The 23,523-nt window shown below is 39.0% G+C and overlaps 1 protein-coding gene across 1 annotated transcript in view; it reads left to right on the forward strand.

The window, feature by feature from the left end:
- The first annotated feature begins 1,242 nt into the window (after positions 1-1,242).
- mboat2a (membrane bound O-acyltransferase domain containing 2a) overlaps positions 1,243-23,523 on the forward strand; it is an 88,488-nt gene continuing 66,207 nt past the window's right edge. The window contains exon 1 of the mRNA XM_052145765.1: positions 1,243-1,463. Within this exon, the coding sequence (XP_052001725.1) occupies positions 1,386-1,463 (78 nt within the window). The 5' untranslated portion in view covers positions 1,243-1,385. The remainder of the gene's footprint in view (positions 1,464-23,523) is intronic.

Consider the following 23,523-nt stretch of genomic DNA (forward strand, 5'->3'; position numbering starts at 1 on the left):
TCTGGTCAGAGAGCATTCTCTCTTTCTTAGTGGTGTATAGTAAACAGACACGCAGATCAACATTCAGCATGGCTTATGAAACGTCGCCTTTATAAACAAACAAATAAAGCCATCGTTGGAGGTGATGCAGTTACATATAAATGGAGGTTTACATGGAGAATAAACACTGCATCGTCACAATCTCTGTAAAATAAGAAGCAGATTGTATTATCATCTCCTCAATACAACAACACAGCAACAAGTGAATGATTTATTACTCTTTTATTATAAATCCATTCCAAAATCATTCTGCTTTACATCCTGTGGTTGTTTGATAATCAGGGACGGATTACCGATGGATTACAGGATTACTCTCCAATGGGGCCAGTGCCCAGGGGCCTTTGACTAGCAGGGGGCCCTTGACTGCCCGTGGGGGACCTGGGCTTTAAGGTTGCGTGCTCTAGTTTGGTGATCCCCCCGCTCGAAAAACACTTTTGGGCATGAACAACGACCACCCTACCACTTTTGGGCAGGAAAACAAAACCCTGAATACCACAATTGGAGGGGGGCCCTTGGAGATAATTGGCCCCAGGGCCTTTGCAAGTCATAATCCATCCCTGGTTATAGTTTATAAATTTATATCACTATATTCTGGTATTTTGCGGTCAATAACAGCAGAATTTTTACACATTTGACGGAAATGCAGCTACGGTGATGTGACAGCAGATTGCACTTCATAAACCACACTCACACACAACTCTAATATATGATGGAAGTGAAGTTAGGTCAGTTAAGCAGTTTAGAAAAGTTATAGTGAGATTTAACAGCATTATACTTGCAGCTACCTTAAACAGTTTCTCACACAGTTATAGCCTGTGTGTTCATTGTTATTCGTTTGTGAAAATCTTGATGAATCCTTTCTAACAATTCATTCGAATGAAAAAATAATATAAATAAACATACGAGATTTATAGATGAGCCTCTGAAAACAATCTCAAAACATGGTTTTATCAGGTGCAAAAATCACTAAATAATCAAAAAATTGGCATCAGCCTTCAACATGCTCCAAGTTATCAAGGGTTAAAGGTGTTCCAGTTAAATCCATTTCACGTCTTCTGCCAGTAGTGGACACTCGCGCAACGTAAGCCGTGACGTACATCCGAGTCCCTGAGACGGAGTGAAGTTTGCGAGGGAAGGGCATACAAATTTGAAATGCAACGCAGCCCAAGTCAGTCCGCCTACACGGGCTTTGTGTTCAGGCGGCGCAACAGCGCTGACAGTCCGCGACCTGATGAGCACCAGAGAACATTACACACCCGACAGAGAAAAAACAGAGAAAGAAGAAATAGGTCAGACGGTATTTTGGGGTGATTTGACTGTGAGGGAGTGGAGAGCTGGACTAAACCATGGCCAAATCTACATCTTGCACTGGCTCCACACTACTGCAGCCAATCAGCGAGATTATCGATCTACCGCTGGACCAGGTAACTGTCACTTTAACTGTGATTTATGTTGTGATTTTGTCGTGTTGTCTCTTACAAAGATCGCTCTCCCGAAGTCGTTTGCAATAAATCCAGCACATTTGATGCTCACGTATGCCACCTACATCACTGTATTTCAGACATCGATTGCATGTTACAAAGTACGAGCTCTTGAAACATCTCAAAAGAAGCCTGCAATTCATTATCAGACATTTCATAACTGTTTTGAATCCCTCCCTTCCTGTGTTTTTCTCTAAAATATAGGCTGATGACAAGTGAGGCTTGGACTGTGCGTAAAACCTAGCGTGTTGCCTATCTAGACTGCATTACGCTCAGACCGAACGCGTTCTTGCGAGACGCAGCGCAACGCATATAAAAAACGCAGGTGTTGACCTTCTTTTTAACCTGCCGAGACGTTTAAAATATGTTTACATAGAAAAAATAAGATAAAAGACCTCATTCGGACACAAAGACGCGTTCGGCTTGAACGGCCCTTTGTGTTGTCTCGGTAGGGAGCACGCTAGATTTTGAGACGCCGCCATGTGTCACGATTTCGCTTTCGCTGAAGCGATTTCTTGTAAGAAGACAATCGTATTTAAAAATATCTGTCTACACAGAGCTGAGATGCCATTTGAAACTTGAATTATTAATGAATGAAAAAACAAACAAACAACAACTTCAGTTCAGACATAAAATCTTTGTTTCAGTTCCTCATTCCGTTTTAAGCTGCTATTTTGACGAGGGGGCGTTTGCTTGTATACAAAATGTTATCATCATTACACTTAAAGACAATGACATATTACTGTCATTTACTTTATTATCTGACAATCTGATTGCATATAGAGAACCCCAAAAGTCTTTCTTTTTAATCTCCTTTGGTATTACATCCTAGCACAGGTAGCTTCATTGGTCTCTGTTGACATCTCAGAGTCATGTCTCTTGTGTATCTTTAAAAATAGCCAGAGAATTAGTACTATAACGAACTGACACTCAATTATTGCTAGACAAATCTAGAAGCACATTGATGATAATCTCCTCATTGCAACAATGCACCTTTGATCTGATCTTGTGGTTGCTTGAATCATTTCCTTTTAGGGAGAGGATGTAATAATAATGCCTTGGGTTAAGTTAAATGCCCTTTCTTTCAGAACCGTTAAAAACAAGAGTTTTGTTCTGCTCAATGTTCTAGACAATGCTGCGGATTAAAGGGATGACAATTTTCTCATAATTTAGTCATGCCATCCCAGATGTTTATGACTTACTTTCTTCACCAGAGCACAAACAAAGATTTTTAAGAATATCTCCGCTCTGTAGGTCTGCACAACACAAGTGAATGGTGGCCAGACCTTTCAAGCTCCAAAAAGCACTAAAAGGCAAAATAAAAGTAATCCAAAAGTCTCCAGTGGTTTAATATATGGCTTCTGAAGCGATATTATCACTTTAGGTGAGAAACAGTTAATTATGTGGTTTAACAGGTCAGTTAAACATACTCACATCGCTGATCATGCAGCTTATCATTAAATCTGTTTACTGACCATTGGAGGGAGTAATCGTAAACAAACGCACTATAGTAAGACCTTTATCATGGCCAGCTCTGCCAGTCGCGGTTACTGTGATATTACATAATTCTCTGTGCAGATGCCAGAGTGTTTGCAGTCGCTCACATATTGTCCTTTAGAGTTTCCTTGACCCCTTTCGCTGGTGCTTCATATCTTGTTCTGCATGCCCGGGCATCAATGCACCTAGAAATGGAGTTGCTTTGGATTGGAGACATTCTTGCTTTTCTTTTGATATGCTTACCTTTTTAAATTGGTCAACAGTTTTGTTTTACATGTTAAACATATTTTTATGGAAGAATGTTTGGCTATTTATGGTTGGGTGTGGGAGCCAGCAGCTACATTTTGCAGTTTAACATTTTTCAAAACATTAACCTTATGGCAGGGCAGAGGGCGGGGCCGGTCGTGATCCTAAACACCCGGTCCCGTATTAGGCTAATTATGCCTCCGTGAGGGATAAAGGTCGACTGCAGGGGATCGTGCGGGAGTTAGAGATCGTTTACGGACATGTCCGTCATGTGTGTGTTTATGTTGTCTTTTAATTTTATCATTAAACTATTATTTATATCGTAAAGCCGGTTCTCGCCTCTTCCTTTCCATTGATCCCTTTACACTGGTGCCGGACCCGGGAAGGAGGAGGGATATGCCGTAGTAGAGTTCTCGCCACTACCGTCCACCCCAAAGGAGGTGACCGCAAGGGGAGAAGGGGCTCCTAACCGACCGCCTGGAGCGGTCAGGGCCGCTGCCAGGGGCGCAGGAGTCGCCTACTGGCCGCTGAAACGCAGCAGGGTTTAAGACCGCCAACCACGAGCGGGGAGGGGCTCACTGGCGACCGCCTGGAGCGGCAGAACCGCTGCCAGGGGCGAGGGAGACCCCTTCTGTTCCCCGAGAACGCGGCGGGGCATTCCGTCCGCCAGGGGCTGGAGGACTGCCTCTGATCCGCCCGGAGAGGCGTGGCTGTCGTCCGATAGAGGGTGGAGGAGTGGCCGAGGAACAAGCTGCGGCGTATCGGAGAACTGGCGAGATTTTGTTTTTCTTTTCATCTCTCTCTCCTCTCTCTCTCTCACTGCCGCTCTGCGTTGGCCTTTTCCCTCTTTTAAATTTTACAGTGTTTTTTTGGAGGGTACTACACTGTTACAGGAAGTACCCCCCATTTTAATTATTTCTGTTTCCCTCCCCTTGTCCCCTCCCTTGTCCAGGTAGATGGGGATGACCTGCCGGCAGACTAGACTTAAAGCACGCCTTCCCCCAGGGAAGGGGGGGTGGGGGGGTGTACGAGAACGACGGAGGAATGTGGCAGGGCGGAGGGCGGGCCGGTCGTGATCCTACACACCCGGTCCCATATTAGGCTAATTATGCCTCCGTGAGGGATAAAGGTAGACTGCAGGATATCGTGCGGGAGAGAGAGATCGTTTACGGACATGTTGTCTTTTAAGTTTATCATTAAACTATTATTTTTGGGTCTGTTTATGTCCACAGCTATAGTGCCCTTTGCTCTGTCATTGGCATGGTTCTTAACAAGCTTTTTGGAATGAGACTTTGGCAGGTGTAAGCCTACAAACCGTCTCACAATACGATTCCACTACTGAACTCCTGTTAATGTGAAAGAAATCACTAAATCGCACCAAGCAGATCATGAAACGATCTGTCAGTGTTACTACTGTACATCCGGAGCTTTAGCAAACACACAGGAGGAAGCAAAGGAAGAGGGCCTTGTATGTACTGTATGTATGTGATGGCATAAGATGGATGGCTAGACTGGGCCTAATATTTCTTTTTGGACTCTCCTGAGTCTCCATAAGATGACAATGTAATCTGAGACTTTGATGGTTAAAATAGTCTTGTCACTGTGTGCACTTCCCAGTTGGCTGCATAGGCCCTAAAGCCCTTAGATTCCTGGCTTGTGTGTTAGAACTCAGTGGTGATGTTACTTTATAAAAGATATCATACCAAGTTTCCAGGTAGCATGCTTGAGTGTTGTTTTTATATTATAGAACAGTTGCTTGCCAAACTGTGACTGTTTGTGTTAGTTCTGTTCCAAAACTAGTGAGTTGCCTAACTAGACCGAATCATAGGCATGCTTCTGCGCAAAGGCTGTTCAGTTAGTATGCTGCCTGTTTAGGCAGTGGACAGCAAGGCAGCTCACTAGCAAAGAAAAATGCACCATTGCCTTAAAATAATAGAATTTTATTCTTTGGTGTCTGTGATTGCTGTATTTTGTGATTAGGAGGATGTATTTGCAGAATGTAGAAAGTTACATATGTCAGGTTGATTTTCTCTGTACACTTTAGTACTAGCTTTGAGGGAAACTCAGATGTCACACTTTTCATGTTCATTTTTTTTTATTTTTATTTAAAACTATTAGCCTGTTAACTAACTTTAACTAATACGTTGACATGACTCATAGTTCATCTCATGATTTAGCCTAGGCTATGAAGATTGGTTAAAGGTGAAGTGTGTAATTTCTGGACTCCTAGTGTCACCAAACGGAATTACTAAAAGTATGTTTTCAAACAATATTTGCTAACACCCCTTAGATCAGGGGTGCCCAATACGTCGATTGCGATCTACCAGTCGACCGCAAAGGCAATGCTGGTAGATCGCACAAAATTTAAATGTGCTTTCGTTAAATTTGTATACAAATAAATATAATGTCTTTCTGTCTGACTTGAACTTGACGAGTACATTTTGACCAGGCAAGATTTTTCAGTTGCCATGACAACTAGGTTTGCGCCCTCCAAGGGCCTCTGAGAACGGAGTGCGAAATTGCAAAGCTAGCAGTGTTTGAGACTAGCTACCAGCAGCTACTGCCCTGATTATGCAAAACTGTCTGATTCCATTCAGTGCAAGTCATCAGAATAAGGTAAATGCCCTGTCTATTGTAATCTATTGTGCTGTAGGTGTGTTGGGTTTAGTGTTAAAACTGGATGATATCAACATTATTTTATTTTATTTTTATTAATTTGAAGATGAATTCCATATAGGGATACATGCAGCAGTCCTAACAAGCATTTTTTTTTTTTATGAATTTTTTTTTTAGTTGGTAGATCTTATTGAGTTGGTCATTTAAAAGTAGATCATCATGCAAAAAAGTGTGGGCACCCCTGCCTTAGACTCATCATGGCCTTTCCCACTCTCTGATTCCCTATGAACAAATAGGCCATACTAAATGAAAGATGATAAAAGTTTAACATGGTAATGAACTAGCTCACTATAACATATACACACCAGACGGAAAGCATGGCACAGGAATCGGCTCGTTTGAAAACATCGCTGGATTGATCAGCATCTGGGTGGACGGTGCAGGATATCCAGCACATGAGGTAGGATTGTTCTACTTGTAGCTTGTAAGTGTAATGACAGCACCGTTATTGACCATTTTGGAGCCCTAGGGGAGATCGCTGTTGGGAAGGCAGCGGTGTATTAGCTCGTTAGCAATTATCTCGTTATTGGTGCTCCGGTTTGCCAGAACAATCTCAGAATTTGTGGTGTGTGTGCGTGCGTGTGTGCCTCCGTTCTCACTGTCTCAGTAGGTGATGCTAACTTTCTTTGCCTTTGTACACATCTGCCATGGTTTTTCATATTCCCTCGGCTGAAGTAGCCTCAAAATATAAACATAAATGCTTTGATTGTGCCTTAGAGGCTCAGTTTTTGCTCTTTTGGTGAAGTCAAACCTATAAATGGCTTACCTATAGTTGTCAATGTACAATAAACAGGGATAGTAGAACCACTTCACACTTCACCTTTAAGCAAATTGTATTGTTCCTGAGTACAAATCAATGGACAAGGCATTCACCACTGTGGCTCTGTGCTCTATCAAAGCATTTGCTCTGTTTGAGCATCCTGACCAGCCTGGCACAGCAACATTGGCTCAACCAGTGTGGGGTGTGACTATCTGTTTTGCAGACCAATGGAAGATGGGGGAGTGTTCGGGGAGCCTGTTTTAAAATCAGTATAATTCCATTTAGTAATTGTGCAGAAATGACACACTTCACCTTCAAAATATTTATGATAGTTGTTGGAGGTAGGATTCTTGAGTTACATTTACATTTAGTCTTTTAACACATGGTTTTATCCAAAGCGACTTCCAAATGAGGAACATAGCAAGCAATTTGTCGTGCAAAGGTCAAAAATATCTGCAGTATTACACTGACGAGTCTCAAGGTGACTGGAGTAGTGTAGATGCTAGCACAGAAGATTTTTTTTTTCTTTCTTTAAATATTGTTAAATATTAAGCAAGTGCATTTAGGGTGGATTGGTTATGTACTCTCGAAACAGATGTGTTTTCAGCAGATTCTTGATTGTTGATATGGTTTCAGCAGATCGTATGGAGGTTGGAAGCTCATTATGCAACAGATTAACAGAGAAAGTGAATGATCATGAAATAGACTTTGTGCCTCTATGCAACAGGACCACCAGGCATAAATTATTTCATTGACCTTAGAGAGTGAGTTGGTACATAGACCTGGAGGAGTGAATTGAGTGTAAGAGAGTGCTGTTCCACAGAGTCAAAGCCTTGAATTTTATGAAAAGCTGCTACAGGTTACCAGTGGAGCGAAATCAAGAGTGGGGTGACATGAGCACTTTTTGGCTGATTGTCAAACAGATGAGTTGTTGCGTTCTGGACCATCTGCAGTGGCTTAATTGTGCTAGCTGTGAGGCCTGCCAACAGGGCATTACATTAGATCAGTCTTGAGATGACCAGAGCTTGGACCAGGAGCTGTGCAGCATTTTCAGACAGGAAGGTCTGATTTTATCCTGTGGTATGAAACCGCAAGACCGGGCAGTTGATGAGATTTGGGCAGTGAAGTTAAACTGGTTTAAGCTGGTTTATGTTAGTGTAGTTGAATCAAGATGAATAATGAGGTTGTGGTCAACAGACGGGTTGGCTGGATTGAGCTGAAGGTGACATTCCTTTGTCCTGGCTGAGATCTTCGAGAGGTAGGCAGAGATATGTGCGGAGACAGTGCGGTCGTCAGGCTGGAACAACAGGTAGAGCTGCATATCATCTGCGTAGCAGTGATAGGAAAAACAATGGGCCTTTATTATCGGTCTGAGTGATGTAGTGTAGATCTAAATGAGGAGGGGTCCAAGCACTGATCCCTGAGGAACACTAGTGGTCAGCTGTTGTGACTTGGACACCTTTCCTTTCCAGGTGACCTTGAATGATCTGCCTGTGAGGTATGACTCAAACCATCTAATCCATCACACTTCACGTTCCTGTGATGCCCAGGTCAGAGAGAGTGGACAGGAGAATCTGGTGGTTCACTGTGTAAAAAGTAGCAGACAAGTCTAGGATGAGGACAGATGATCAGGATTTAGCTCTCACCAGTCGCAGGGTTTCTGCTACTGACAAAGGGCAGTGTCTGTCTTTTTTTTTTTGTAAGCCAGACTGATGTCTGTCGAGTAAATTGTTCTGTGAATGTAAAGCAGTCAACTGAGTTGTAGTAAACTGAAAAAAGTTGTGGTTATCTGTAAAGGAACACTTACGAGGATATGAATGACCTCAGCTGGTCTTTAAATAGACAAAAGTTGTGACAATACCCCTTCTGAGTGACTAAATATTCTGGATGACCTTTAAAGGTTGATGATTGCCAGTTTAAGGACTTAAGGCATACAATCTATGACCATATACTTCAAACAGACTAGATCACTTTAGTTTTTTTTGTCACAAAGTGTATTGATGGAACTTTTGTGTGAAAATAAATAATAACAGAAGGTTGTTTTTATTAAAAACATTTTTAAACCCAAATACGATCCATTCACTTACCTCAAAATCAAACTTTAGACATAGCACGCAATGATCTCATGGATCAGGAAATGACAAACAGGTGTTAAGGAAAGTACTATGATAATTTTTGTTGCTGTTTAGTGTTTTGGGATAAAATCAAATTAAAAGTGTCTTTTATCCCACAGGGACTTTGTACCCTATATGTCTGCAGGGGCATTTAATAATGAAGCACACAGGTCTCTTGTATTTCACCCAGCCCAGCAGGAGCATGAGTCACAGTCCTAATATCTCAGAAGAGCTAGATACTCTTTTTTTTCTCTCTCTCTCTCTCTCTCTCTCTCTCTCTCTCTCTCTCTCTCTCTCTCTCTCTCTCTCTCAATTTCAATTTAAAAGTACTTTATTGGCATGTTTGTGTTTACATACAATATTGCCAAAGCATTAATACACAAAACAGATAATGACAAGACAAATAATAATAATAAAATTGTAACAAATAGCAATAAAGTTAGAATTAAAATAAGATGTAAAAAACTATAATAACAATATACACTATAAAATATAAAATAAGCATTTAACACAACATTATGAGCATAAGAGAATAAAAGTACTTTGAATGAAGTACATTAAGGCAGTGATTGGTTTCTGAGGAGGTGCAGCTCAAAAATGAATTTTGCTGCAACTGATGCATGATGGTCCTCCCCCAGTAACACCGGCATCTGATCTGATCTCCCCCAGTAACACCGGCATCTGATCTGATCTCCCCCAGTAACACCGGCATCTGATCTGATCTCCTCCAGTAACACCGGCATCTGATCTGATCTCCCCCAGTAACACCGGCATCTGATCTGATCTCCCCAGTAACACCGGCATCTGATCTGATCTCCCCCAGTAACACCGGCATCTGATCTGATCTCCCCCAGTAATACCGGCATCTGATCTGATCTCCCCCAGTAACACCGGCATCTGATCTGATCTCCCCCAGTAACACCGGCATCTGATCTGATCTCCCCCAGTAGTACCGGCATCTGATCTGATCTCCCCCAGTAACACCGGCATCTGATCTGATCTCCCCCAGTAACACCGGCATCTGACCTGATCTCCCCCAGTAACACCTGCATCTGATCTGATCTCCCCCAGTAACACCAGCATCTGATCTGATCTCCCCCAGTAACACCAGCATCTGATCTGTTTCTGCCAAACTGGAAAACTGTTGCATGAGGTGTGAGTTTGTGGAGGTGTCTCTCTCTCAACTCTGTACATTTCTCACAGTGAAGGAGAAAGTGTGTCTCTGTCTTGACCTCACCCGTGTCACAGTGAGCACAGACTTGTTCTTCCTTTGGAAGCCATGTTTGTCTGTGTCAGCCTTTTTCTATGTTCAGACTGTGATCACTGAGTCTGTATTTGGGGAGGATCCGTCTCTGTTTTTGATCTCTTACAGTGTGCAGATATTCTGCCAGATTATATGTTCTATTTAGGGCCCGATAACATTCCAATTTGCTTTGGTTTTTACTTTCATTTTCCCAATGATCCAAATATGAATTTTTGCTTTCTTTTATGATTTGATTTATTCTGATCTGGATTTGTTCAGCAGTGCTGGTCTGAAACTGGTGTTTGTTAGTGGGTTTGTGAGTTTCAGAGCCAGCTGACAAAAGGAACTGGTTTTAGGCTTCAGCTCTTGGGTTTTAAGGGCTTCATGTTGCAGTGTGTTAGGGGAACTTGAATTTAGGTGTGTCCAAAATTCTCTCTCTCTCTCTCTCCCTCTCTCCCTCTCTCTCTCCCTATTTCTCTCTCCCCCTCTTTCTAAATGGGGACTCTCTTGAGGCCACTTGCACCTGATTGAGTTCTGCTAAAGGGAGAATTGAACAGTGTTGTTTTACTTTTTTTTTCATTGGGGTACTGAACTTCATCTCGGTCAAATTTTTTATATGTAATTTGATACTGATTAAAAATTACATGCAGTAAAAAATTATAATTTTTTATAATTTTAAAAAATTATAATTTTTTACTGCATGTTTTTATGAAAATTTAATTTTAAGTATATTATGTAAGGATTTATTGATGACAGACCTTTTGAATTATTAAAAAATAATGCACCCCGAGGTGGTAATGCAGCCATGGCACAAAGCGCAGAATGTTTTTATTTTTTTATTATAATCCAATGGACCAGAGTCAATTATTCCGCTTTTGCCATGGTTACCACACCTGAAGACATCGTTCAGGGTTTTTATCTCAAGCCTTTTTCAGGTTTCAGCAGATTGTGTGTAGGTTAGAAACTCATTCCACAACTGAGTAACAGAGAAAGTGAATGATCGTGAAATAGACTTTGTGCCTCTATGCAACAATGCTAGTTTGAAAGTGTTACTTTAGAACTGTCTATGTGTGTGAGAGCGAAAGAGAGCAAGATAGAGAGGGTGCTTTCCACAGATATTAATATAAAAAGTTATTATAGACATTGTCATTTTTAACCGATTTCCTTGCCAATGTCTATGTTTTATTGGATTCATTTTCTGTGGTAGCCTGTTTGGCTCTTTGAAATAACTGAAATAATTTGCCAAAGTGATATGAAATTATTATGCGGTCTGGAACTACTTCATAGCTGTGCATTTACTGAAAAATCATTGCACACCTTAGAACATACATCAACCAATCAGAATCTAGCATTCAACAGCCTTGTTGTTTAAGTAATAATTTACTATCCTTTCCACACTTTCATTTCATTGTCTAATAACAAGTAATTGATTTTCGCAATCTCATTACGTAATCCAGATCACATGTTGTCTATTACTACCCACCATCAAATCTCAAGTGTAAGAACAATAATCTTGTGGTGCATTCCTTTTAAATATCGGGTTTACCATAATTACAAGATTTCAAATTATCTGATTATTATGAAAGCTCTGACTTGACAGCTGTGACATGATGTACACAAATATGGCAGCAGCCAATAGTTTAATGTAGTGAACACATTTTTCTGTGTGATAGCCATTTTATTATGCCATTGTTAAATGGACTGTTTTATTTGTTCTGTAATATTTTTCAAGAACATGTAGATGTGAACTAATGAATTAATGTAGTAATACATATTTTGTTGTTATCAACAACAGAGCTGTTTTTGCTATATGAGTATTGCATAGAAACAAATAATTTTCAATGTCCGAAGACGTGCTCAGACTAGAATCTCCGAGTTGCTATCTCAAAATTACAGTAATACTGACACGACGTGAGCATAGAGAAAAACAGCTAAACAGTTTTAAATGTATGTATGAAAAATAATTCCATTGTCATGGGACAAGAATATGTACATTTGAAAAATTTTACTTAAATGTTTTTTATAATATTAAATATATACTAGTTTATTGCTCCTGTAAGGTTGTCTAACTGTTCAGAGAAAGGGCAATCAGCTGTCTTGCCTTTCAAGATCCCTTGCTGTTTGTCTCCACAATGAAATGGACTAATGCGTCTCATTAGCTGTCAGTGATCTCCAGCAGTGTCCAGTGTCATTTCTGTAATGCTGGTGAGAATATGAAAATAATACAAACTCAGTAACAAGTCTTGCAAATGTAGGAACTGCTGGTAATCCCCTTGTAGAGTGATGTGAAACTTATCTGCAGCATTAATTGACTGTTAGTGAAATCAGCCATTAAGAGAGGTAGCCATATATTTTACTGTCAAGGCTGATGATTTCATCAAGCACATATGCTGCGTTATGTAAGAGCAAGATAAATATGGCACTTGCACTTTGCTATAACTTGCCACTCTGGATTTATCTCTGTGTTTGATTCTGTGTGGCACAGATCAGCACGTGGAAGTTTGACTGTCCAAAGAGAGCTGATTCAAATCCTTTGAACTTTGAAAAACACAAAAAATAGGTAATTTTAGATTGAGGCATAATATTAAAATATTGCTTTCAGGGCCATACACCACCATAGGCATTTAGGGGGGCACAACCCCATCAATATTCAGTGGGGATTTTAAAGGCAGATTCTTACATTTTTACATTTTACAATAATCACCACTTCCAGAGTATCTACTTCTTTAGGGGGGTGTATACTACTCCCAAAAATAGTACAGAGCAGGTTGTGCAGCTGTAAATACTTAAAGAATTGAGATCTGGGAATCCTAAAATGTTGAACCATATTTTCAAAGTACCTCAACACTCTCATATAGGTCACCGAGCGTATTAACCTCCCTCACACTGTCCAGCAGAAAGGGGACTTATTCATTCATAATTTATGGTTCGACCATATGCTCGAGGCAACATTTAAATAAATGTTCAAATTAAACACTCAGGACACACTTTTATAGATAACGGGGTGTAACTTAACTTCTCCAGTTAGTTTAATAGAAAGGCTTTGTAATGGCAAAATAGGGGCAAGAAATTCCTGTTCAATACAAAAACAGGGAGGGGCTCTTTCAGGTGGAAGTAACCAATGAGCAAAATGTCTGAGTCTGAATGCATAAAAATAAAACAAAATCTTGGGTAGGCCTTTGTCAATTGGCCTATGTAACTTACTGAAATGTAATCTGGAAAGTTTACCATTCCAAATGAAGGACTTTGCTATGCTATCAAATAGCTTGAAATAAGAGAGGGGGACATCTACAGGGAGAGACTGTAGCAGGTGGTTGAATTTTTGGATACAATTAATTTGAATAAGATTAACCTTCCCAATCATAGATAAATGTGATGAAGACCACCTGCCCACATCGCTCGAAAACCTTTATATTAAGGGGTCAAAATTAACTGTAACTAAATCACACAAATTTGCTTGTAATGCCACTGTAAGGCGCCCAGCTGAAAAGCCGTTATTGGGCAGTACGATGTCAGAGCCAAAGCTTTGGATTTAGACCAATTGACTCTGTACCCTGAGAAATTAGAAAAGGAATGAATAATTATGTGGAGGCAAGGCATAGATCTAGTTGGGTCAGAGACTGTACTCTCACAGTACATACAATGTAAAGACAAGAGAATGCTGGTTAAAAGCTAGTCTAAACGAAACAAAGACACAATTAAGTATGTTGTCACCAACTTGGAAAGTTGTGTATCCAGTGCACAACAGTACAGGTTTGGGACAGTACAATTTCGAGGGCTAGCTAGTCTCCAGAGTCTGATATCTCGGCTTGAGTTGCCCTCTTGAATGTGAAATGGGCACAGTGTGTGATGTTGGCACCAGGGCGGCATATTAAGGGCAAGTTTTAGGCCAACGCTGCATGTCTATTGGCTCAATTGTGGGAATGCAGATCATCTTTGGCCTCACAGCCCGAGGTCCTACCTAGACTATTGTCCCTGGCTGACCAGTTGATAGCCCTGGTTCGCACTGGCCCGATAGTGGAAAAGCAGCTACTGAAACAAATTGCCTCAGGGGGGACTGTTTCTGCAATAATTTTGCTATAAATTTCTTAAAAGCTTCAGCTAAATTACAAATTAGTACATTAGTAATGGGTGAGGTTGTATTGGCGCAGTTCAATTATCAATGAATTGTATCAGTTTGTTGTATTTCTAAATCATAACGTAAAGTTTGTGACATTGGGTATGAGTAACACATAAGCTGTGCTTGCATGAATGACTGTCCTAAATATCTTCAGAGTTGCCTATAGAGACGTCATCTGGAGTAGCCAATGACAATGAAACTACATGCTGTTTGAAAATCTGAAATTTGTTGTTTTTACAGTTCCATTTGGTTATGCTAGTCACACAGAAATAACACTCCTCAGCTTAATGAGGGACTTCTTTATGCATAGAGTGTTTCCAAGAGCAACATCAGCCAATCAGCTGCAACTATTGGAAGATGGAAAGAGAACCTATATTATTCTCATAAGTAATTACGACACTTTTGTGTGGTCTGTAGGCTTGCATTCTAAAACACTTATTTATTAATAAAATATTTATTTTAAGCAGTAAATGCCTGTGACATGCTTCCAAAGAATCCAGAATCAATACTGTTTCAAAATTTACAAAAAATGTTTTATTAATTACACCCGTGACTGATTTCAGTTATTGACTAGATGGTTTTTAGAGCACTGACAAAAGAGTTGATTTCTTTCTAACTCTATATAAACCACTGAAAGTAAAAGTGTTCAGCTTTTGGAAGAACCCATTGATTCTCAATGTGATAATGCACAGTAAATATAGGGAACAAATGGGCTGAAGTACACATTAATATACATTTTGTTTAGCAGAGTGGCATTTCACTATGAATCACTCAAATGTAAAAAATGGCATATCAGATGAAACTAGAGACTATAATCGTTTGACTCAAACAGGTTTCAATGTAAAAACGTAAGTTTTATTACTAGCTGAACTGTGTTTTTTGTGGCGTTTCTCCCAAAGACAAAGTCCGCTGTGATCAGTGCCATGTTGCAAAGTTTAACTCTTTACTGACAGTACAGTTTACTATTATTACTAAAATATTTATCAAGGTATTTTTTACAATTCTGGTTGTTTCATGGTATATCACTGTATTTGTTTTTCTTTGCATGACTGGGTCTTTATATAGATTTATAGTGGCTTAATTTACTGTCAGGATAATGTAATATACTTTGTTGGCCATTGAATAAAGCAATTTGTTTCAGCTATGCACCAGTTCTGCGGTATTTGAAAAATACATATCATATGGGAAATTAAAGCACTAATTCATGTGTATATGGGGTCGCACAATGTTAATCATGGCAGGTGCAAATAGCAGTAGGTCTAAATCCAAAACAGCAAGTGTAAAGTAATGCTAACAGACCCTCCTGAAGCAATTTCCTGTCTTTTAAAGGGCACCTATTATACCCCTTTTCACAAGATGTAATTTAAATCTTTAGTGTCCCCAGATTGTGTATGTGAAGTGTCAGCTCAGAATACCCTACAGATAATTTACTATACCATGTTGAAAATGGCAATTTTTGGGTGGGAATAAAAATGTGCTGTTTTTGTGTGTATGTCTTTAAATGCAAACGAGCTGGTGCTCCCTGCCCCGTATCCAGAATAGGACGTTTTGATATCTCTGCTTCAGATAACTAGATATCATAAAAAATATGACTGACAGCTAAAACAGTGGTTTTCAGCCCTGTATGTTTGAACCGGAGTGAGACACTGATGAGGGAGAGACTCAGTCAGAAGTCAGACAGTCAGTCAGAAGTCAGACAGTCAGTCAGAAGTCAGACAGTCAGTCAGTTTTCAGCAGTTTTACAATGATGGATGAGCAACACACACACAAAAACGTTTGCTATGCGCTATAACGAAACAACCAGTGGCGAATTCTCAGGGCCAGCAAAGCCTTATCTGCTGGCCTAAAATGCCAAATAAATCAATATTTTTCATCTTTTCATTTTCAGTCACCTTTTTGTCTATGTATTTTGCCTTAATTAATCTACAAGCAAATAGAGAAAAATGAAAAGTTTATCCAGTCAGAATTTATTTCTTGATGTTTACAAGCAAAGTGTGATAGCTGTTTCACAAATCGCATGCCAGAAGCCGAGCTCGTTAGCTGAAGCAGCGTGTGAGTTTGAGCTCCACACCGTCAGGCCTTCAGAATTTTCGCATTCATTGGCCAACAGTGCAAATTAATGCGCAACTAAAGTGAGATTCATCAGCCAATCAGATTGATTTATTTGTTCTTGGTGGGTGTGATCTTTAGGATATGTCCCGGTCTTTGTTTTTATTGAAATGTATTTTTTTTTATAGAACTATAACACTTACAACAAAATATACTGTACACACAGAGGATCACAATGTACTTACTGTTACAATCATAGTAGCATTAAAGAGTATAAACAGAAAGAGAGAAAGAAAAAACAACAAATAATAATAAACCAAATAAAGCCAGGGGATAACTTAAAATGAAAAGGTTTCAAGTATTCTATACATTCGTTTTGCCTTTTTATTTCTTGCATCTTTTAGAGTCCCAATATAATGCATCAGTTCAGTTTTAAACGGTATGATGTTAGGTTTATTGTTTGCCCATTTTTGTTTGTGTATATGTTTTCTTTTCCATATATAATTAACAGATTAATCACCAAATTTTGTTCTAAACTTTTATTCTTATTCTTATACAAATAAAAATTGGTTGAACACACATTCAAAGAATAAATGTTTTATGGATTCTTCCTCTAAGTTACAAAAGACACATGTAGTCTCCATGTCTCTAAAAAATCTTGAGACTAGTCTCACCGGGTAAATTAAATGAATAACTTTATATGTGACTTCTTTAACTTTATTGATGAGACAGTATTTACTATGTAACCTCCAGACCTCTTTCCATTCAATCTGATTATACAATGAATTCCAATATGTTTTGTATTTAGGTAACAATATATTTCTTCTTTCCATATTGTTTTTATAAAGAATTTTTAAAAAACATCAAACACTATTGCAAACTATTTAGCAGTTACTGGAATCTTATAGTAATTAAGGAATTCACAATAATTAAAAAGTTGTCCATTACTCTTAAATAACTGTCTCACCAGTACAATGCCGTTATCGTACCAGTTTCTAAAGGATATGTCCCGGTCGAGGCCTTCTAGCTGGCCTTGAGTGACGCAATCATGCTTTAAGTGACGCATTTGAAAGCAAAGAGTGCGAGATCGTCATCACTGCTGTTATCGCCGCTGAGAAAGAGATCCTTATGAGAAGTTCTGCATGATCGTGTGATTGCTTAATTTATTAAACAAGAAAGGACGACTGATTTTCACTTCAAGTAAATTGATAAGTGCTTTTTGTATTGTTAGCAACATCAGGAGTTTTCAGTGTCGGATACATTTTTGAAAAGTAGTACAACTTGTAGGCTCGTGTAGAAATTCTCAACTCTGATTTCGCTGAGATGCAGGGGCATGATGTCACACTAACATGTTGACACTCAGGGAGATATACAAAGTAAGTGAAAACATTCACTTTATTAAGTAATATTGATAAATGAGTTCATTTCCATATTACATTATATTAAATCTTGTTTAATAAATGCCTGCTGCAGAAACAGGTGTATAAAACATTATAATCTCTTTTGATAATCATACACCTGAAGCACGTCGGCAGTGTCTGTCAACAGTCACGGGCAGGGCCTGTACAAAGTGCAGAATATGCAAACGGCTTGATTAATGGGGATTAAAAAAAAGGACTGGGTTGATTTTTATAATTATAGTGTGGTTGTGTACACACACTGCCAACACACATTTATTTTCAAACACCATGTAAAAGTGAATTTTGCATAATAGGTCCCCTTTAAAGAGTAGGCAGAATCTTTGGATTCTCACAGATGGTGCCTGTTGACAACAATGCTCAGGTGTGAGGTTATTTTGGACTTTCATGTGTCACGACTCATGAGCTAATATTAAAAGGAAATCGATTACATTTCAACCTCTATTCAACCTCTAATCTTTATTTGTCTCATTTCCAGCCTCTGTGGCTCTATGACAGTGATGTGTCCTAGCAACCAGAATATTTTGTGACTGATTGTGAGTCATTACAGATCGTACGGTTGGATATTCAGCATGCCTTTGCCTCTGGATGCTTGGTTCTTGCAGTTCTGTTGACTATTGCATTAAAAACATTTAGCCTTTTTCCTTTTGCAGGCTTATTTTTTGATTGTAAAGCTTGATTCATGTCTGATACAAGCTTAAAGTTTGATCTACTGAAAAAAGAGAGCGCACACATAGATAATTGTGTTTGAATCAGCATGCCTGTTGGTGATCTCCAACAGATTTGCTCAAGTCCCAGGTGTAGAGTAGAATTGCAGGCATCAAGTGCCGAGATCAGCGTACTGAAAAAATGCAGTAAGTCACAACATCTATGTGATGTTTACTTTTGTGATTAAGCAAAATCAAAGCTATTCCACTGCTCTTTAAAATACACATTCCTGTGTGGCACTCCAAGGATTTGCCTGCTGAAAGAGAAACACTAGAACACTCTCTTTGAATGAATGAACACACGATGAAAGACAGTAAATGGATAGAAGGAAAAAGACTCACCCTCCTGGCTAGCCTCCGGTGTTTTCTTCATGAACTGCTTTATTAAGTAAGGTTTGGTTAAGTTAGCTAGACTGAACAGGAGTGAGAAAGATAATAGCGATGAATTATAAGCTACAGTATATTGCTGTCAGACATGGTCACAAAGCTTGGGTATTAGGTCACACTGTTAAAATGGACATATGGCAACATGCCACATGTAGATAGTGGTGGATTTGTGTTGACTCTGACTTTCATTGACCTTTTTACGCTTAACAGACCTAGTGGTGTAATTGCAATCTGTGACGAGGAGGAGGGCATGGCCAGGCCATGAGGGTGCACGGCCGAAGCTGAGTCACCTAATCAGCCGGGAGGGGGATAAAGAGGAGCCGGGGGCACCAGTTCGAGAGAGAGAGAGACACACCACTGTGTGTGTATGTCTATGTGTTTTATGTTATGTTTCAGTTCTTTTATGTCATTAAAAGTTTTGTTGACTGCTCAGCTGGTTCCCACCTCCTCCCGGTTGATTAGGTGATTCAGCTCCAGCCTTGCACCCTCACAGCCCAGCCACGCCCTCCTCCTCATCATGCAAGCCAACTCGCAATGTTCGGTAAAGTGTTAACAATTTGCTTCTTGTTTGGTAAGGCTAGCAGGCCAATAACTGTTTTTCCACCTCATTTACATAAGTATTCGAAAAACAAATGGAGTTGGTGAGTTGGTGCTAATGTGATAGTGTGCTATTGAACACACTCCTTTAGCTTTTTTTAAAGTTCAGTTTCAATGTAAATATTAAATTAAAAGATATGCATGTTTGTTTTTAAGCAAGGCCCTACAGAAATCTGTTTCCTCAAATCCTTTTTTCCTTTTTTTTAAATTATTTTTCCAGAATCCCATGTATTAAAGTTTAATTTCATTTCATTAACATAATGGTGTCTAATCAAAAATGAACTTTAACTTATAAAAAACTTTTAACAAGTAAAAATGAGAACAATTCATTATCAACATATTGCATTTGTAAACAAACTTTAATTCAGTACTATAGCACACTTGCTTGTGATTATATTGCTTAATTTGTATTATTATTACAATAATTATTCATTATTATTGTTGTTGTTATTATTAAATTATTATTTCTACAGTGAGGATTACATTTTACTATACAGTTATAATATACTACTTTTGCAATTTCTTCCATTTTCAAGCGTTTTTTTTTTTTTATGAATCATGCTTTTATTTTATGTGTTGACGTTTAAATTCTCCAGATTAACAGTTCACTACATGGCCCATTGTGATCGTTAAAGCGCAAAAACTGTGATTTTAATTATATAAAAATAACACCATCGCGGATGGTGCTCTGCTCTGTCATCTCTCATAAATGTGTATGATTCTCAATTTGAGTGGAGTTTCCAGTGTATGAGAATTTCAAGGTTTTATAATCACACTCGGACATCTCGATTTTAATTCGATTAGTTGTGTATTTCAGTGAAAAAGGAGTATTCGGAGCACACGCTCAAATAAGCGTGAGCATTTAAAAGCAGTCGTGTGACAGTCAGAGAGCGCACTGGGACCTAATTAATTTGAGGCTTTGTACTACTGGTACTGCACAAACACTGGTATCGTGACATATTTTTTATTTTAGTACTGACTTGGTACCGAAGTACTGGTACTTTTGACAGCACTAGTATACAGTACTGTATGAGGCAGGGTGAATGCAAGTCATCTGTCATGCAGGGAAGGCTTGAGTGGTGTACTATTTATAGCTGACTGAGGAAGCTGTGAACGTTGGATTATCATAAAGGGACACTGCTGCCTGCGGCAGCAGACTTTTGTGTAGGGTGAAGTGTTTGAAAGCAGGATAATGCTGTATGCTTTTGATGTTCACACAAAACAATCCCACAGCCAAACTCATCCATTCTGCAGCTGTAGGTTTATATACAGTTGGACAATGGACAGTACAGCATGTTTATTTGAGATGCCTCCAGCTGTTTTTTTTAGATTGTTCTTACGATGCAGTGTACTACCCCATACTTGTCTTTATTTTGGTTGTTTTTAATTTGACTTGTTTGGGTTGCTTAAATGTAATTTCATTGTTTGGCTTGCTTTATGAAACCAAAGGTGTATGTGTAATTTAACATTTTATTTGATGGTGCCATGGTTTTGGAGGTCTGTGAAGGTACCTCATGGGGTCTGCAGGGAGGATTCATAAAACATATAAATATATATTGTATTATAGCCTATTATATAAATGTAATAATGCAAGCTAATATTTGTTTTTATTGAAAGTTATTTTTAAGAGTTACCAAGAAAATGTAGCTTTTTTATGTAGAAATAATTACCGTGACATCACACAAGCCACAACTTTACTTCCGGGATCTTTAATTTGTGTGATTGATTGATTGCTATGTAAAAAGTTAAAATCTGCCAACAGCTGCCGCAGGGTCTTATTAAAGACACCATAACAATCCATGAAATATTATAAAGTACAGTATGTCAAATCCTGAGTTTGTCCTGATTCAACCATCATGATGGAAATTTAAAGAAACCCTAATAATCTCCAATAATATTTCCAAAATGGGGTGTTACAAACCCACTAACTGCACTTTTTAACAGGTGCAAAAAAAAAACTGAGGTAACCCAGGGTTAAAAACTTCTGCTCAAGAGGATTAAACCAAAGCCCCTCACGATGCACCCAAGTACATATCAACAGCAAAGTCAGAAAGAGCCATGGGGAGTCATGACTAACTCAAGTGCTCTCTCTCTCTCTCACTCACTTTCTTTCTTTCTTTCTCTGTCTCATCTGAAGCTCAGTCTGGTTGGAAAAGCCATGTTTGATGTTCAACTCGAGTAGACAGGCTATTCCCGCCTCTGCCTCTTTTCTTTTTCTGTTCTCAGTCTCTCTCTCTCTCTCTCTCTCTCTCTCTCTCTCTCTCTCTCTCACTATGAGGTCATCTGAATCAAGAAAGAACCAATGAATCAATTACCCTTAATTTGAAGCACCTCATTTGGATTTCTAGGATTCATATTTACATCAGTTGTTTTGAAGAGTAAAAATAGTGGAACTGTTGATTTCTGTTCACTCAGAGAGGGAGGTGAAGACGTGAATACAAAAAGGAAAAAGGGACATAAGAAATGCATTTGCTCTGCTTAATCCTCCACCATTTTACAGTATATCTTTAAACAGCTTCATATAGGCTTTTTGCTGGCACTTCAGGAGATCCTGAAAGTGGTTTCCTTTTCGAGCAAAAGTTCACCATAATTCATTATTGGTGCTTGCTAAGCAAATATTGTGAGGGAGGAGGCCTTTTGGCTTTGCTCAAACACTGTCCTCTGTGTTTAGCCTGGAGACAGGAAAAACGGACTGAAGCATGAAAGAGTTTTATTGTATGAGGTCATTCATGTTAAATTCATGCCTTATTTATTGTTAAAATGGCACTAAGAGAGCTCATTTATTGGCAGTAGTGTCTGTCTCCTGTGACCTGTATGGCTTTGTTTAGTAAAGCTAACATGACTGACTAAAAAATTGTAAATGACGCAAATCAAAATGAATATAGTCTATATTAAACTACTTTGAAACGGACATGAGCTGAAAATTATGAAAACGCCTATTGGAAAGTAGACAGCATTTCCCTCTGTGTGGCTAGCTAGAGCAAAGCTTCGGAGGAAATGTAGCTTATCTTGAGAATGCTTTTGGTGCAGCAGCGTCTAATCTTTGCCTTCATGTAAAGTTAGATGCCTTGCTGGGGCCTATTTTAGAGATTGATTGCCAAGCGAATCAATAAATATGCAAAGATGTTTTGAGCCGTAGAGAAGAGATGAGGGTGTGTTTGCTGGCAGGCTGTTAGATTAGTAGTGGGGGTGGTGGAGTGTCACACAGGTGTGAACTGAAAAAGCACTTGATTCCCATGGACAACATGCAAGTTCAGCTGGCACGACTTGACAGGCTTGTTCCGTTCTTCCACAAGCACATTTCTGCACAATGCTTACTTTAGATGCAGCTCAAATGAGGAACAATTTTTTTTTCCTCAAACTTTTTTATATTGTTGTTTACCATTTTTATATAATTATACTGTAAAATTTTATATTTCCTTAAAAAGTGTCAAATGGTTCCACACAACAGTTTTGATTAGTTCCAAATAGCCACGGTTCAGTTTTATGGACTAAACATTTTCAAGTAAATTGGACAGGCTTTTTGAGTAAACACAAACCATTTGAATTTGTTAGTGTAACGTATTATTATCATCGTTTTACTTGATAATAAGTGTTCACATTACCCAAGTTCAATTTATTAGGGCAGTTAACAGTAGGGATGTGCACGAGTAGTCGAATATTTGAATATTCATTCTGCAATAATTATTCGAATAGTAAAAATACTATTCGAATTTTGCTAAATATTGCTTTGCTGGCCATGTATACAGTGAGATGCATGTTAAATCCTGAACACACAAACTAAAACTGGCAGTTATAACAGAATGCACTTGGTGGTGATGTTGAGCGTGGACAAGTTGATCACATTTGTTGAGCAAATGGTTCTGTCACTCAGTAAGTACAGATGGACACCAGAAAAGCGGGTTATTGTGAAAATGTGGCTTACTGTGAGAAAGCTGGGTACTGGATAAGCGGTGTACACTTTACTCTTGTATATGTGCAGCTCGTCAGAAAGCAGCGTCCCCGTAGCAAAGTAATCCCCTCGACGCTTCTGTAAACAACAAATATGACAGCCGAGAAAGACTTTGCTAGCTGAGGAAAGGGACATTCCATCATTTAGACTGGTGTGTATAAGTGAGTATAGTTTTCTGAGCATGTGGATGTGCTTGTTTTTCTTAACAAAACATGACATGAGATACAATATAAACAT

This window comes from Xyrauchen texanus, chromosome 16, assembly GCF_025860055.1.
Source record: "Xyrauchen texanus isolate HMW12.3.18 chromosome 16, RBS_HiC_50CHRs, whole genome shotgun sequence".
Classification (NCBI taxonomy): domain Eukaryota; kingdom Metazoa; phylum Chordata; class Actinopteri; order Cypriniformes; family Catostomidae; genus Xyrauchen; species Xyrauchen texanus.